This window comes from Rhinoraja longicauda, chromosome 22 (assembly GCF_053455715.1).
Source record: "Rhinoraja longicauda isolate Sanriku21f chromosome 22, sRhiLon1.1, whole genome shotgun sequence".
Taxonomy (NCBI): domain Eukaryota; kingdom Metazoa; phylum Chordata; class Chondrichthyes; order Rajiformes; family Arhynchobatidae; genus Rhinoraja; species Rhinoraja longicauda.
Window position 1 is genome coordinate 19,635,869 of NC_135974.1, and position 16,288 is coordinate 19,652,156.

The window sequence follows — 16,288 nt, forward strand, 5'->3', positions numbered from 1 at the left end:
TCTGTAGCTGATCTATATACCACTGTATATTTTGACAACATTCCTCATTGTCACCTGCAAACTTACTAAACAACTCGTACATTTACGTTCCAAGTCGTTTATATATAATATAAAACAAACAACAGAGGTGTCTAACGCAGGTTACTGAGGAATTCCACTGGTCATAGACATCCGGCTGGAATAACACCCTTCCACAAAACCCTGTCTTCCACGAGTAAACCAGTCCCTAATTAGTACATATTCTTCCAAATGAGAATAAATCCTATGCCAAAGAACTCTCTCCAGTGGTTCCTAGCCACAAATGTGAAATCTACCGGCCTGTAATTTCCTGCATCATCTCTACTTCCCTTTTTAAGCAAAGGAACAACATTGAGTACTCTCCATTTTTTCGGGGCCTCATCTGTAAAAGGGTGCATGGAGCAAAAAAACTTGATTCACAATCCTGACCTCAATTTCAGCAGGATGCAAGATTACCCAATCTACTTCCCTAAATGTAAGGAGTCTACGCAATCCTAATATGACTAGTCCTCTCTATCTAACACTTCTTTCTCAACGCGAGGTCAATCCAACCTTTTCAATACGAGGTCCCCTTCAGCACGCACTCCTCCCTCAACATGAAAAGTCCCCTCCATCAAAATTTGCTCTCATTCAGTACAAGGAGACCCCTCCATCAACCACTCCCCTCACTCCATGTAGGAAGTCTCTCAGATTGAACACACCTTACGGGTGGATTTTCTAGCATTTAACCCTCCAGCCCCCTTAAAGTGACTAATATCTTGCATGATGTTGAACTTATTATGATGACATAAACTGTATTACTCTAAGCTTTACACCACCAGTCTGAGCACTTTTCTTATCCGGGTAAATGAGTTCAGCACGAAGTGGAGCAACTAATTACTGTTTATTAACAAAGACTGGGTCATACCCACATTAAAATTACACAACAAAGATAAGCTGCAGTTTGATTTGGATACTTCATGGCGCACAAGGTCCCCATGTTGATTCAATACGATATCAACAGGTCAGGAAGTAGCTGTAGAAGTATGCTATAAAGTGGCAACTTGTCCAGGCCTAGGATCAGTGTTCATTGGACAGATGAGATACAGGTCAGAGTGTCAAGCTGGGTTGTAAAAAGTACAGAATGCAGGCCTTATTGGGAGCGCATACTTCAGTTTGATCATGGATACTTCACAAAGTGGATCAGCCTTGGTGAGATAATTGGGTTATCTCATTCTCCCATGTAGTGCAATATATTCTAACATGTCCTTCTCCCCAGAGGTTAGAGGAGTTGGGCTTATGGCATCACTAAACTCAATGGTCAAATTGTGTGCCCTATTCCTAATTCTAGTGCATCAGGTATCTTTTAGTTTACCTCTAAGTGTCAGGAATGAGTCAGTAGTTTGAAAGCCATCACACAGAAAGTTCAGTCTGAAGAAGTTCAGTCTCGACCCAAAAGGTCACCCATTCCTTCTCTCCAGAGATGCTGCCTGTCCCGCTGAGTTACTCCAGTATTTTGTATCTACCTTCGATTTCAACTAGTATCTGTTCTTTCCTACACACAGAAAGTTCTAATGGAATTCCATCTTCTCTAGATTAAATAGGAAATAGGATAGGGAGAGAAGTATCAGACTATTGTTATCAAGCCATATCATAACTGATCATAGAAATGGCAGTAATCACCAAACACCGTACACCTGCCATCTTCATGTAATGAATTTCTAGCTGCTCAATCCATCTTTTTTATCAATTTCACAGTGCCTGCAAAAAAACAAAAAACCCATCAAAGCAACAGAAAATGGTTCATCAAGAGTCAAGAGAGTTTAATTGTCATGTACTGACAACGGAACAATTAAATTGTTACTTGCAGCCACAAAACAGTCCTAGAAACACATTACAGTAAATCCTCATTTTAACCAAATCTGTTAAAGTCCGAGTTCGTTGTTTCACGGAATGACCACTATGAGGATGGAGCAAATGGGTTTTTTGAAGCATTTTATCAGTTTAGTTAAGAGATACAGCGTGGGAACACCAAGTCCGTGCCGTACATCGATCACCCAGACACCATGTGGGAGGAAAGATAGAACCACCGCAGTAATTCCATCCTACACACTAGGAACAATTCACAGTGTTAGGATAGAACTACCGCAGTGGTTGTATCTGTCCTCCCACATTGCAAAGACAAAGACATTGTGACAGCGTGGGTTTCCCTCGGGCTTCTGGTTCAGAAACACTCATGATTATTTTTGGAAACACACACTCCACATATTTCCTTATAAAATCAGTAACAATTGTGGTGTATTCGTTCAGGCCCATTGCCAAGTCCTTGAACATCGCCCAGTCTACCGACTCCAAGCAATCGTGGAGTCATTTCTCTGCCTGCCCGATCAGCTCTGTGCAGTCCTCACTGCTGGAGCTGCACTCTTCAGTCATTGCATATACGCATGAAGGAGCACAGCGAGGTGGTCTGATTTCCCAAAGTGAGGGCAAGGGATGGAGCAATAGCAATCTTTAATGGTGGAATAGTAGTGGCTTAGGGTGTTTGATCCTCTATTGCTGCAGAACCTGTGCTGGTGGTAGGTAGGAGGTGACTTCTTCAAATTGACCTTATTGAGGTCCCCAGCTACGATGGGAGAGGCATTGGGCTACGCCGTTTGGTGTTTGTTGACCACGGTGTGCAGCTCCTCCAGTGCTAGATGAATAAATGCCTGGGGAGAGATGTAGACAGTGGTCTTCTTCTTCTTGCATTTGAGGGAACAGAAGTTATGAAGCTGCTTCTGCTGTCTCTGTTTGTCGTCGTTTGCCTGACTGAGGTCAGTTGACAGGGCTCACCACGGGGAGGTCGACAACATGAGCCCTCAGACAGTGGCCATAATGTGGAGATGAATTCCCTTGGGAGGGGGAAGGGACAGCACTTCACTGCTATATATACAGGTGCGGAGAACAGGAGTAGGACATTACTGCTACATCTGAGCACCATGAAGTGTTTAAGAAGAAGCTGATGCCTCCACCTCTCCCTTTCCCTAATGCCACCATTCGGACCATACGATGAATGGAGAAACAGAGTACGCAGCATTCCCTCACCTCCCTTTGGTAAAGCAGCCTTTCCCTTAAGTTCTCAACCTTATTTTCCAGGGATTCATGGTATACTGATTGCAACATAATCAAGAGCATTGGAAAACTAATATATATGATCTAAGAAATGCTTGTGGTCATTTATCAGTTATCTGTTTGAGGGTGAAAATCACTTTATACTACCCTAGAAATGTTCTTAAGGTAGGCATAATACAAGACTGATAGATATGCAGCTTAACAAACTTTAACCCTTCTCAGTCCAGTATCTTGGTTCTTATTCGGTGTCTAAGTATCTACTCTTTATACTGAATATTACACGGAATCCTAACAGCAAAAATCCAGGAATATACCATTTGGTTGGAGCAGCGAAGGATAAATTACATCTAAATCAGCTGCCAACAATGGTGAGAAAGTACTATAGGAAATGGGTGTAACCTAAATCTAATCAAAGAGTCATACAGCATGGAAATAGCCACTTCAACCCTCCACGTCCACATCAACCACCACCGATCACCCATTCACATAAGTCCCATGATATCCCACATTTTCATCCATTCTTACACATTAGAGTCAATTTACAGAGGCCAATTAACCTACAAATCACACTCAGAAGAAGCCCATGTGATCACAGGGACAACATGCTAACTCCAAATAGACAGCACCCAAGGTCAGGATCGAACCAGGGTCTCTGGCACTGTGAGGCAACAGCTCTAACAAGCAGCCAATAAGGACAACGGGCAAGCTGGTACTGTAATACATGGGTCTAAACAAGGCTAGAGATATAGGCGAGTTGGCCATAGGACCTCGTTTGCACTGGGTGATTATATCTGGTGAACAGGTACTGAAGAACACAGTTGTCCTTCCCCTTCTTTGGCAGGGCAAGATGGGCCAAAGAATCGAGTTCATAAGTCATAGGAGCAGAATTAGGCCATTCAGCCCATCAAGTCTAGTCCACCATTCCTTCATGGCTGATCTATTTTTCACTCTCAACCCCATTCTTCTGCATTTCCCACGTAGCCTTTGACACCCTAAATAATTAAGAATCTGTCAATCTCCGCTGTAAAAATGCTCAATGACAGCCTCCATAGTCGTCTGGGGCAATGAATTTGAGGATGACCGAGGGGGACACAGACTGAGGGAGAGGAATTATAGATAAGGATGTGCCAGGGCGTCACAGGCTGTAAAATGGATGTGGAGGTGGCAGGTGTAAGAGGATCAACTAGTCTATGTGGCATTTAAGCTGCTTTCTTAGCTCCACCAAGTGCATATCCTCAATGGCTCTCAGGAGACAAGGAGGGATACCATAAGCCTTCAAAATCCTCATCATTTTGCATCGATGAATCAAGTTAAACGCCTTCTTGAAGTCAATGAAGGTTAGGATGGCCGGCAGGTTGTTATTCTTCACCTCTTCAATGATTTTTCAGAGGGCAAGGATCTGTGTGACCGTGCTCCTCTCTGAAGCCGTTCTGATTGTAACGTAGCTTCGGGTCGTTAGCAGCCCTAATCCGGTTGAGAATCAAGCGGTTGTAGACCTTGGCCAAGACACATGTCAGGCTGATGCCACCGATAGCTATCGTTCAGGCTCCCAGATTTGGGGACAGGGATGATGTTGGATTGCGACAATTGTGTTGGCTTGCATTTCATCATTGTCAATCACTCCAGGGTGTTCGACAAGAATTGGGTCAGTCAACTTGTCAAACCTCAACTTCGCTGATGACATCGTCCTGCAGTCAGACCAAATTGGGGAGGCACATGAGCTGCTTGGCAGGGTCGAGACGGAGTGCGAGAAAGTGGGCCTCCACCTCAATGCCAAGAAGACGTACAGGTATGTAGGTTAATTGGCTGGGTAAATGTAAAAATTGTCCCTAGTGGGTGTAGGATAGTGTTAATGTACGGGGATCGCTGGGCGGCACGGACTTGGTGGGCCAAAAAGGCCTGTTTCCGGCTGTATATATATGATATGATATGATATGATAAGACGGAGTACATGGCTTTCAACGGTGGTGACCATGAGCCTCTTAAGACCAGTGGCGGAGCACCTCTCAAGAAAGTGGAGGACTTCAAGTACCTGGGAGCGAGGATGCAGAGCTCGGAGAATGACATCAAGGTCCGGAAAGCGCTCGCATGGAAAGCCCTCAAAAACATGTGGAAAATTTGGATGTCTCGGATGTCTAAGGGTCTCAAACTAACTGTAGAGACAATATTATTGTACGGGTGTGAGGCATGGACTCTCACTCATGCACTGTCCACATCTCTCGATGATATCTACACCCGAATGCTCAGAAAAGTTCAAAATGTCATTTGGAGGGACCACCTCTGACCCAGAAGATCAGGTCGAGAAGGATGGGGCTCGCTGGTCATTGCCACCGCCATCCAGAAATACCTGCAAACAAGGTTGTGCTGTGGGAACCCACCCATGGAAGACGGAACCCGGGACGACCAAACAAGACGATGCTGAAGACATTGATGGAAGATGCATATGTAGAAACAAAAGAGGAGCTTGCCAGCTGTATGGAGGACAGAGATGTGTGGCGCATCCGTCACTGTGCCCGTCGGAAACCAGCACCACTGCTTCCCTAATGTTTTCAATGATTTTAATTTAATTTAATCTGTTCAAGGTTGTATGCAAGTATCAACAATCTGACAATCTCACGCAGTGACACCGTGGAATTGGCGGGGGTAAGCTAGGTGAGGAGAGCAGAGATCACCAAAACTGAGAAGATTGAATAGTCAAGGATAACTGCTTGGGTGATAAGGTGCTCCCTCCTACTGATGGAAATTTGGCAAGGGGTGAGGTTCACAGCGTTGGTACCTGGCCAAGCTGAAGCATTGCCAACTGCACGACCACCAGCTTTTCCAGAGGTCCCAGATAAAACATGTCCTTCAAGACATTTTATACAAGGCCCAAAAAAAAGTGGGGAGAGCAATCATTAACAATGTCAGTTAACAGGGGGCTAAGAAAAAATGTTGGATGATCAATAATTTACTGAGCACATGACTGGATCTCATGAACAAGATATGCTCAGAAATGTTATGGACGAGAGATAAATGAAAAATGAGCAACTACTGAGCATGGTATGGCCCACACATCCAGTTTGATTATAAGAAATTAATATAATGTCCTCGTACAGCGATTCTAATGGGAGAGATCTACTGAATGGACCTCTTCCTAAATCTAAGCCTACGCAGAATCGGCCTCGGGTCAGTGTGACTTACCCCATCTCCAGTGATGTAATTTCTCTCCCACAATATACAGTAAGACAGTTATAAGAACAGCTACTGTAAGAAAGATTCCCATGGCAAATGGGCTCAGCACCTCCAGAATGGGGTATACCCAGATGGCTGATACGTAGTGAATCCATAGCACCCTGAAAAAGAAGGAAAGACAGGAGGATATACATGTTTAAAATCATTCCTTCTTCTCCTTCATGGTTTGCAGCCGGCAAATGTGCACAGGCTGAATCTTGGCAAACACTTCCACAGGACTGTCGAGATACACCCGACTTCATTCCCCACCTGTACATGCTCACAGCCTAATTGATGCAAAGGAAGACGACACTGCAGGAAGAGTATAAGAAGGGGACAGGAACTGGATTGGAATGATGGGAAGAAAACATGCGGATGATGGGGAAGGCCACCTAAGGCATGGGGGTCAGGAGGGGGTGTGCAATGGAGAGTGAGAAGGCAAGTGAAATACGGTGGTGAGGGGGTTGAGTAAAAACAGATTGAGAAAGAGATGAGCAAGCAAATGAGATGGAGTGATTGAGGGGGAAGTTTAGGGAGAGACAGTAAATGAGGCAGAATGGACAGGATCATATAAAGACAAAGAATGTGCTAGAGAGGACAAAGTGGCAATTGAGAGAGGATAAGACAGCTATTCGAGAGAGAGGAAGGGTGAATGAGAGGGAGTAAGTGGGAAAGAGAGAGAAAGGTTATCAGGAGAGACACGGAGATAAAGAGAAAGATGTTAATTGAAGGAGGAGAGATAGGTGGGATGACAGAGAGAGCAGGAAATCATGAGGTGGAGACTGTGTGTGATGTATCAAGGGAGAGAAGGGGACAGAGTGATGGTGGCACTGAAGAGGGAGAGTCAAAGAAAAGATAGGACAGTGAGAATCAGAGAGAGACAGAGACAGAGTATGAACTCAAAACAGTTGTATCATTATACATCATTAAAAATGATTACAAATAATAACTCACCACAGTAAGTAGCAGCTGCAGAAAGAAACAAGAACTGCAATGCCCCCCTTACGATTCGAACAGTGATGTGGCACAATGGTTAGCTCTACCATCAATAGCACCAAAACCAATGTGTGCTGCAAAGAAAAACAGGCACTGAGTGAATGGATCAAGGATCAGAAGTGGACCTCCAGTTCCAGCAGAGATGTTGCCTCTGAGGATGGGTAAATAGTTCATTGTATTATTCGCTGGGATGACAGTAAAATGGAACAATGTCCCCACTCTCACCCGAGATCTCCACTCAAAACATGAACAGTCCCTTTCACCCCACAGATGCTGCTCAACCTGCTGCGTTTCTCTAGCAAAAAAAGTAAATAAGTGTTGGAGTAACTCCGCGAGTCAGACAGCATCCCTGGACAACATTGGGAATTGACGTTTCAGGTCTTGACTCTTAATCAGACTAACTAGTTTGTTTTTGCTACAAGTGCTCTAAGACCCATTCAAACAACTGTCTCCACTTCACTTTTGTTGTATTTTCTCAGCCCAGAAAAATTGGCATACCTTAATTTATAACCTATTTAATTTTAATTCCTACTTCATTTTTGTCTTTTCCCATATCTATAGTAAATCTAACTGAATTCTGATAACTAATACCATCATATTGATCTTTCACTTGCAAAGCTTTATTCTCTAAAATCAATTTAAGAATTGCCCCCATTTTGTTTGTAACAAAGGGCTGTAACAGCACATTACTTACCATGGCATGATTCAGCCATGTTGGGATGATCTTGTCAAGCATCTTTGGGTAAACAAGCTCACGGTCATAGGCATAAATCAACCAGAAACTCACAACGACAAACTGAAAGAGAAAGAAAAGACTCAGTTTCCCAACTCCTGCTGCAATGTCTGGCTCAGATTAACAGGGAATTGTGCTGATGGCATACACCTGGCATACAGTGGAATTCTCTGCCACAGAAGGCAGTGGAGGCCAATTCACTGGATGTTTTTAAGAGAGAGTTAGATATAGCTCTTGGGGCTAACAGAATCAATGGATATGGGGAGAAAGCAGGAATGGGATACTGATTTTGGATGATCAGCCATGATCATATTGAATGGCGGTAGGGCCGAATGGCCTACTCCTGCACCTATTTTCTATGTTTCTACTTACAAAGCCCACAGGGAATGCCAGGGCTGAGAAGAACCAATCCTGTAGAACACCGATGCGGTAGGTGAAGTGCTGCACTCTTTTACCGGGTTGAGGAAGAAGGTTCAGGAGATCTGTGAGGACACTCAGTCCGAAAAAGCTGGTCTGCAGAATCTGGAGGGAGAATCATATATATCAGAGAGACAATAGACAATAGACAATAGGTGCAGGAGTAGGCCATTCGGCCCTTTGAGCCAGCACCGCCATTCAATGTGATCATGGCTGATCATTCTCAATCAGTACCCCGTTCCTGCCTTCTCCCCATACCCCCTGACTCCGCTATCCTTAAGAGCTCTATCTAGCTCTCTCTTGAATGCATTCAGAATTGGCCTCCACTGCCTTCTGAGGCAGAGAATTCCACAGATTCACAACTCTCTGACTGAAAAAGTTTTTCCTCATCTCAGTTCTAAATGGCCTACTCCTTATTCTTAAAATGTAGCCCCTTGTTCTGGACTCCCCCAACATTGGGAACATGTTTCCTGCCTCTAACGTGTCCAACCCCTTAATAATCTTATACGTTTCGATAAGATCTCTCATCCTTCTAAATTCCAGTGTATACAAGCCTAGTCGCTCCAGTCTTTCAACATATGACAGTCCCGCCATTCCGGGAATTAACCTAGTAAACCTACGCTGCACGCCCTCAATAGCAAGAATATCCGTCCTCAAATTTGGAGCCCAAAACTGCACACAGTACTCCAGGTGCGGTCTCACTAGGGTCCTGTACAACTGCAGAAGGACCTCTTTGCTCCTATACTCAACTCCTCTTGTTATGAAGGCCAACATTCCATTGGCTTTCTTCACTGCCTGCTGTACCTGTATGCTTCCTTTCAGTGACTGATGCACTAGGGCACCCAGATCTCATTGTACGTCCCCTCCTAACTTGACACCATTCAGATAATACTCTGCCTTCCTATTCTTACCACCAAAGTGGATAACCTCACACTTATCCACATTAAACGGCATCTGCCATGCATCCGCCCATTCACCCAACCTGTCCAAGTCACCCTGCAACCTCATAGTATCTTCCTCACAGTTCACACTACCACCCAGCTTTGTATCATCTACAAATTTGCTCATGGTACTTTTAATCCCTTTAAATCCCACTTAAATCAGAAAACCAAGAAACATTCAGAATCAGATATCCTTCATTTTAACACAGTTTCAACACTATGCCATAGTTGCAGACACAACGGTTACAGAAGATTGGAAAGGTAGGGAGAGGTGGAAAGGTAGCAGAGAAAGACAGAGGTTTGGATGGACAGGGAATGGAATGCAGGGTGGATCGGTGCAGCCATGTGAGAAAGGACAGTGGGGATATGCAGTGATGGGGATAGGGTTGGGGGGTGGAGGGAGGTAAGATAATGGAACAGCCATGGGAAACAGGCCAAGAACATTGAAGGGAGGATGGGGAGGTAAGACGAGAGTAGAAATAAAAGAGGTTGCCTGGGTTGGGCGAGGACGCGGCCGGCTGCTGGAGTCAGGCTGGGTGGGTGGCAAGAATCCGGCGCGGGGGGTGGGTCGAGGTGTCAGGGAAAGTGGAAGGACAGCGGGGAAAGGAGAGTGAGGGGCGGGCTCACCATGTTGATGAAGGTGAGGTATTTCCAGCGCCCGCCATAAGAGGCAACGCCGACGTGCCGGCCGCCGGCGGTGACTGATAGGTTTTGTTGCACAGCAACCAAGTACCAAACCAGCACACCCAAGTGTAGGCCCAAACCCGCAGTGCGGCCGATCGCCATGATCTGGGTGCAAGTGCCGGGGGACAGGGGGCGTGGCTGTTAGAAAGGGGCGGGGTCCGTGCACACCCGAGGGCGGGGCTGTTAGAAGGGGCGTGGTCTGTGCACGCCTGAGGGCGGGGCCAAACCTTTCCGTATGAATGAATGAATGAATGAATGAATGAATGAATGAATGAAACATAGAAACATAGAAACATAGAAAATAGGTGCAGGAGTAGGCCATTCGGCCCTTCGAGCCTGCACCGCCATTCAATATGATCATGGCTGATCATTCAGCTCAGTAGCCTGTACCTGCCTTCTCTCCATACCCCCTGATCCCTTTAGCAAAAAGGGCCACATCTAACTCCCTCTTAAATATAGCCAATGAACTGGCCTCAACTACCTTTTGTGGCAGAGAATTCCACAGACTCACCACTCTCTGTGTGAAGAAATGTTTTCTCATCTCGGTCCTAAAAGACTTCCCCCTTATCCTTAATGAATGAATGAATGAATGAATGAATGAATGAACGAACGAACGAACGAACGAATGAATGAATGAATGAATGAATGAATGAAGAAAGAATGTTCCTTGGTGCTCCGTTCACAAATGACAACACAAACATACAGTTAACAAATATTGGAACAAAACTTGTTCTTTGCTGACACACTGACACTGAACGACACTCTCACACCCATCGCCCCTTTATAATTGCCTTGATGGTACTCGCAAAATGCGACTGATGCCTTTTCACCAGCTGTAGGGTAAGGCTAAGCAGCGCCTTTACCACCTTAGACAACTGAGGAAATTCAGAGTGTCTCTGAGGATCCTTCATTGCTTCTACTCTGGGGCTGTAGAGAGCATCCTGTCCGGCAACATTACAGTCTGGTTTGGGAACAGCTCTGCCCAGGACAGGATGGCCCTGCAGAGAGTAGTGCGTTCGGCAGAACGCACCATGGGAACTACACTCGTCCCCCTGCAGGACCTATACATCAGAAGGTGCAGATCCAGAGCAAGCAAGATCATGAGGGACCCCTGCCACCCCAGTAACGGACTGTTCCAGATGCTACGATCAGGCAAACGCCTCCGCTGTCATGCTGTGAAAACGGAGAGGATGAGACGGAGCTTCTTTCCACAGGCCATCAGGACTGTCAACTTTTATAACCCCAGAGACTAAATTTTTGTCGACACTAATAGTAACTTATTAACTTTATTTATATGCTGTAACTGTAATTCTTTTTGTGCACAACCCACAGGCATTGCCACTTTCATTTCACTGCACATCGTGTATGTGTATGTGACAAATAAATTTGACTTGACTTGACATGTTGCTGTGCTGGACTTCCTCTCCTTCACTGCTCACTCATGGTTGGAAGTGGCAGAGGTTTAATCTGCTTGGTAGGATTTTTCTCTGTGCAACAGACTCTTCCACATATTGTTTGAAATTTCGGCACTTGACATCGCCTTTACATTCCTCAAGTATCAAAAATAATCTGGACGATGTAGCAAAGTTTTCCTGGTCTCTTCAATATCCCGCAGCTCCGTTCTTGCTCCCCCCCCCCCCCCCCCTCCACCCCATTCATAACAAAGACAGATTCCCCCTTGTCATATCATACAATATATATCATATCATATATATACAGCCGGAAACAGGCCTTTTCGGCCCTCCAAGTCCGTGCCGCCCAGCGATCCCCGTACATTAACACTATCCTACACCCACTAGGGACAATTTTTACATTTACCCAGCCAATTAACCTACATACCTGTACGTCTTTGGAGTGTGGGAGGAAACCGAAGATCTCGGAGAAAACCCACGTTTTCCATGTGTGGGTCACATTGTCCTCACCTTCCACCTAATCAGCCATCACATACAGCACATAATCTTTTGACATTTTCACCATCTCCACAGGATCCCACTACTAGCCACATCTTCCCATCTCTACCCCTTTCTGCTTTCCACAGAGACCATTCCCTCCGCAACTCCCTGGTCAACTAGTCCCTTCCCATCCGAACCACCCCTCCCCAGGTATTTTCCCTTGCAACTGCAGGAGATGCAGCACCTGTCCCTATATCTCCCCTGTCGATTCGGTCCAAGGACCCCGACAGTCTTTTCAGGTGAGGCAAAGATTCATTTGCACCTCCTCCAACCTCATTACTGTATCCGCTGTTCCAGATGTGGAATCCTGTATATCGGCGAGACCAAGCACAGGCTCAGTGATCGTTTCGCTGAGCACCTCTGCTCAGTCCGCCTAAACCTACCTGATCCAGTTGCTGAACACTTTACTCCCCCCCACCCCCCTCCTGTTCCCACACTGACCTTTCCGTCTTGGGCCTTCTTCATTGTCAGATTGAGGCCCAGCGCAAATTGGAGGAACAGCACCTCATATTTCGCTTGGATAGCTTGCACCCCAGCGGTATGAACATTGACCTCCAACTTCAAGTAGCCCTTGCTTTCCCTCTCTCTCCATCCCCTCCCCCTTCCCAGTTCTCCTACCAGTCTTACTGTCTCTGACAACATTTTATCTCTGTACCCCCCCCGACATCAGTCTGAAGAAGGGTCTCAACTCAAAACGTCACCCATTCTTCTCTCCAGAAATGCTGCCTGTCCTGCTGTGTTACTCCAGCATTTTGTGTCTATCTTCGAAATAAATTTACAAGTTATGCATGTGGACAGTGCTGTTGATGTCCCAGAATGCCATTTAGTTGCCCAATTTAAACAAATAATTCAGAATCTTGTGCTTTGTTCCTCTGGACAGTGGTGGGGGAACAGGTGAAACGGGTAACTTCATACTTCCTCTCCTTGCATGGAAGGTGCCTTGGGAAGAGAGTGATCCAGAACAGAGATGCTAAAAGAAAAGGGAAGGGGAAGCTATTTTTGGTGGTTGTGGGTCATATGTTGAGTGGGGAGGCTGGTGGCATGGAGTTAAGGGCAAAAGTGTTCCTGGTTGTCTTCTCTCAATTCTAAAGCTACACACATTGGCTGGTGATCAGAAACACTGCATTAGATGGGATCCAGTGTATCTAATCCTGGAGCTGTTGTATACTCATTAGGAGCAGAAACCTTGACTAATTCCTTTTCTCTCCAACCCAAGCATTATCAGACAGTGATCACGGGTTCATGAAGTATCTCACTCTAAATTTCTTATCATTGGTCATGGGATGTAATCACTATCAGGACCCAATGGTGATGTAGTCTTCTTCGCTTTCAGGAGTTTTGGCTTGCAATCAGTTTCATGATTTCTGCCAGCTTTTCCCTTCCTCAAAAAGTAGATAAAATTGGGCTTTTAACAGATGCAGGAACCCTGATTGTGTGCTGCCTGCTTTAAACAGCAAATTTCATTGACTGTATCCTTCATTCCTGAACAAATAGCAAAGTTGAACTTACATGTTTTTTCAAAACTTTAATTATTAAATTCTATACTTACTAGTAATAAATTAGTTAAAAAAAACAATGCACTGACAACAGAATAACAAACATGATTTCAACAAACTGCACCTCTGATCTCTTCAATCATTTGTGTGAAAAATTTATAACATGAACTATTATTGCCTTTCAACTGCCCTGAGGCAAAATACTTGCCCTAAATCAACTAACAGATTAAAGTTTTCAATTACATGCTCACCCAAAAGTTGTTTAATTCATTGTGTGCAGCAGAAGGTAGGCTGGGGGGGGGGGGGGGGGGGGGGGGCGGGGGAGAAGTGGGGAGGATGGGAGTGCAGGAGTTGATGGGAATGTGAGGAAAATAAAATGGGATTAATTATAAGATTAATGTAAATGGTTGGCTTTGACTAGATGGTTGAAGTGCCTGTTGCATTGCAGTATCAAAACAGATCCTTAATTTACAGCAATCCATGGAATAAACTCTTGCTCGCTTGGTTTCCCAGCTCTGTAATGCTGATGTCACAGTTTGGGGGATTAAGTGCAAGGTCTCCATTTTATTTTCATAGTCATACCCACTCTGTCGCAAATATCACTGTTCAGTGATCAGGAAGACGAGTTTTGACTTTTTCCTCCTTCCACAACCCATGGATAATTGACTGGGAACTGGTAACTGCCAATTTTGGCAGCATTTTTGTAAATCCTTTTGCTGTAACATCTTCACTTCAGCGTGGATTGGGAGTTGGTCTTACCTGTGGTCCAATGAGTCTACCATAACATTTAACATAACGTATTTTCTATGTATCAGCCAATAAAAAATATATCTAGAATTTCTTACCCACCTTACCTATCTATCCTACCATCAAGGATCTGTAGACTATAGAGGGAAATAGGCCTCTTGACCCACCGATTCCACATTATTAAGATTCGACCACTTACCTACACACTAAATTATAGTAATCAATTAAGACCCAAACCTGCATGTGGAAGAACCTGGGGAAACCCATGTAGTCACAGGGCGAACTTGCAAACTCTTCACAGACAGCACTAGATGTCATGATGAATCTGGATTACTGGAACTTTGAGGCTGTGCCATTGTGCCACTTCATGTCGACTACACTTTGGCAAAAGTCTCACTAAAATCTACAAAGACTGCATTAAGTATGAAATTCTTACCCTTATTACTTTTACAAAATGGCGTTTGTCAGAAACTAACAAAGACTATTCCTTTATCATCACATCGTCTGAGTCTTGGATATCCCTCTCCAACTGTTCTATTGGAGCATCTTCACATATACCCCAGCAGCTAAAGAAAGTGAAATAAGGAATTGCAGATGCTGGAATTTTGCAGTGAGCACACAGTAACTCAGCGAGTCAGCAGACACTTCTACTTTCCAATTTTTTGTCATTCCCTATGTTACCACTACTATTTGGAGGTTAAAAACGGTCTCGACCTGAAACGTCACCCGTTCTTCTCTCCAGAGATACTGCCAGTCCCGCTGAGTTATTCCAGCATTTTGTGTCTTCCCTGGAGGATACAGAGATTTTAGTAGTCAATAAACAAAGGACTCTAAAGTCTCCTTGCACCTTCGCTTCATACAATTTTTCAACATTTTGAACATAATCTTTTCTGTTTTCTTCAGGCCAAAGTTGCAGACTTCACATTTGTTTTGATTAAAATCCACTGTCAGATTTCTGCTCATTATTTTGAAATAATGATGTTTTCATCTATGCTCTCAGCCATTTCTCTTTCTGTCATTGGCAAAGGTAACAATGTAGCTTTCTGCCCCATTATGAACAGTTGCAGGGGTCCCAGGACAGTGATCAGGGAAGGAACCCTGGCTGAATTCCATTCTCTGTGTTTGCAGGCACTCATCAGCGCTGATGAGCAGGAAAGCCATCTTTTGTCCTTGCTCTAATTCTGGTGTTTAAAGACGGTCCTATAGATAGATTCTACTGCCTGTGAGGTGAGCAGTGAATGATTGTCTTGGACCTGTAGCTGGCTCCCTAGACCCACTCTCTGACAGGACACCTGAAGTGTTCTCTGTTTTAGTTTGTCCAAGGCTTAAGTGTAGAGGGACACCCCATTCTGCTCTCTGATGGTAATATTCTTCCTCCAAGGTGAAATCAAGTGGTAGCTCAAGCAACAGCAAGGCATCATTTCTGGACGAGCTCAATGATTGTTACGCTTGCTTCAATAGAGAGGACATCGGTGTACCTTCTCGGGTCCCCTTGCTCTCAACAACATTGTAATCTCAGTCACCAAGACTGACCTCAGAAGAGTCTTCACGACCCAGATGGTGTGTCTGCTGCGTTCTTCAACCCACAGGACCGACTGGCTGGTGCTTTTGAGGATATCTTCAACCTCTCACTACTAAGGTCTGAGGTTCCCAGCTGTTTTAAACTACTGAGCGGTGGCATTAATGTCCATGGTGATGAAGTGCTTTGAGAGGTTGGTTATGATGCATATCAACTCCTATCTTAGAAAGGAACTGGACCTATCACTATTTGCCTATTTCCACAATAGATTAACAGAGAATACGATCTTGCTGGCTCTCCACTAAGCACTGGGTCACATGGACAATAAGAACACGTATGTCAGGAAGCTGTTCACTGACCTCAGCTCAGTTTTCAACATCATCATCTCCTCCAAACTTATTATCAGACTTATTATCAAACTAACTGGGTCTCTGCTCTTCCCATGTAATTGGGTCCTCAACTTTCTTATTGGAAAACCTCAATCA

At 44.7% G+C, this 16,288-nt stretch overlaps 1 protein-coding gene across 1 annotated transcript; it reads right to left on the minus strand.

Moving 5' to 3' along the window:
• Nucleotides 1-878: 878 nt before the first annotated feature.
• adtrp1 (androgen dependent TFPI regulating protein 1) lies at nt 879-10,218 on the minus strand. Its single transcript, XM_078419317.1, has 6 exons — nt 10,033-10,218; nt 8,420-8,569; nt 8,009-8,110; nt 7,273-7,388; nt 6,289-6,440; nt 879-1,758 (listed from the first exon to the last, which is right to left on the minus strand). The coding sequence occupies exons 1-6, from the start codon at nt 10,189-10,191 to the stop codon at nt 1,727-1,729; spliced, it is 711 nt and encodes a 236-aa protein (XP_078275443.1). The 5' UTR covers nt 10,192-10,218; the 3' UTR covers nt 879-1,726.
• Nucleotides 10,219-16,288: the final 6,070 nt, after the last annotated feature.

Coding starts and splice junctions, on each gene's coding strand:
- adtrp1 (XM_078419317.1), bottom strand. CDS start 10,191: ATGGCGATCGGCCGCACTGCGGGTTTGGGCCTACACTTGGGTGTGCTG. Junction 8,111..8,419: donor TGGCATTCCCTGTGGGCTTT/GTAAGTAGAAAC, acceptor TTTCTCTTTCAG/TTTGTCGTTGTGAGTTTCTG. Junction 7,389..8,008: donor CATGGCTGAATCATGCCATG/GTAAGTAATGTG, acceptor TTTTCTTTGCAG/CACACATTGGTTTTGGTGCT.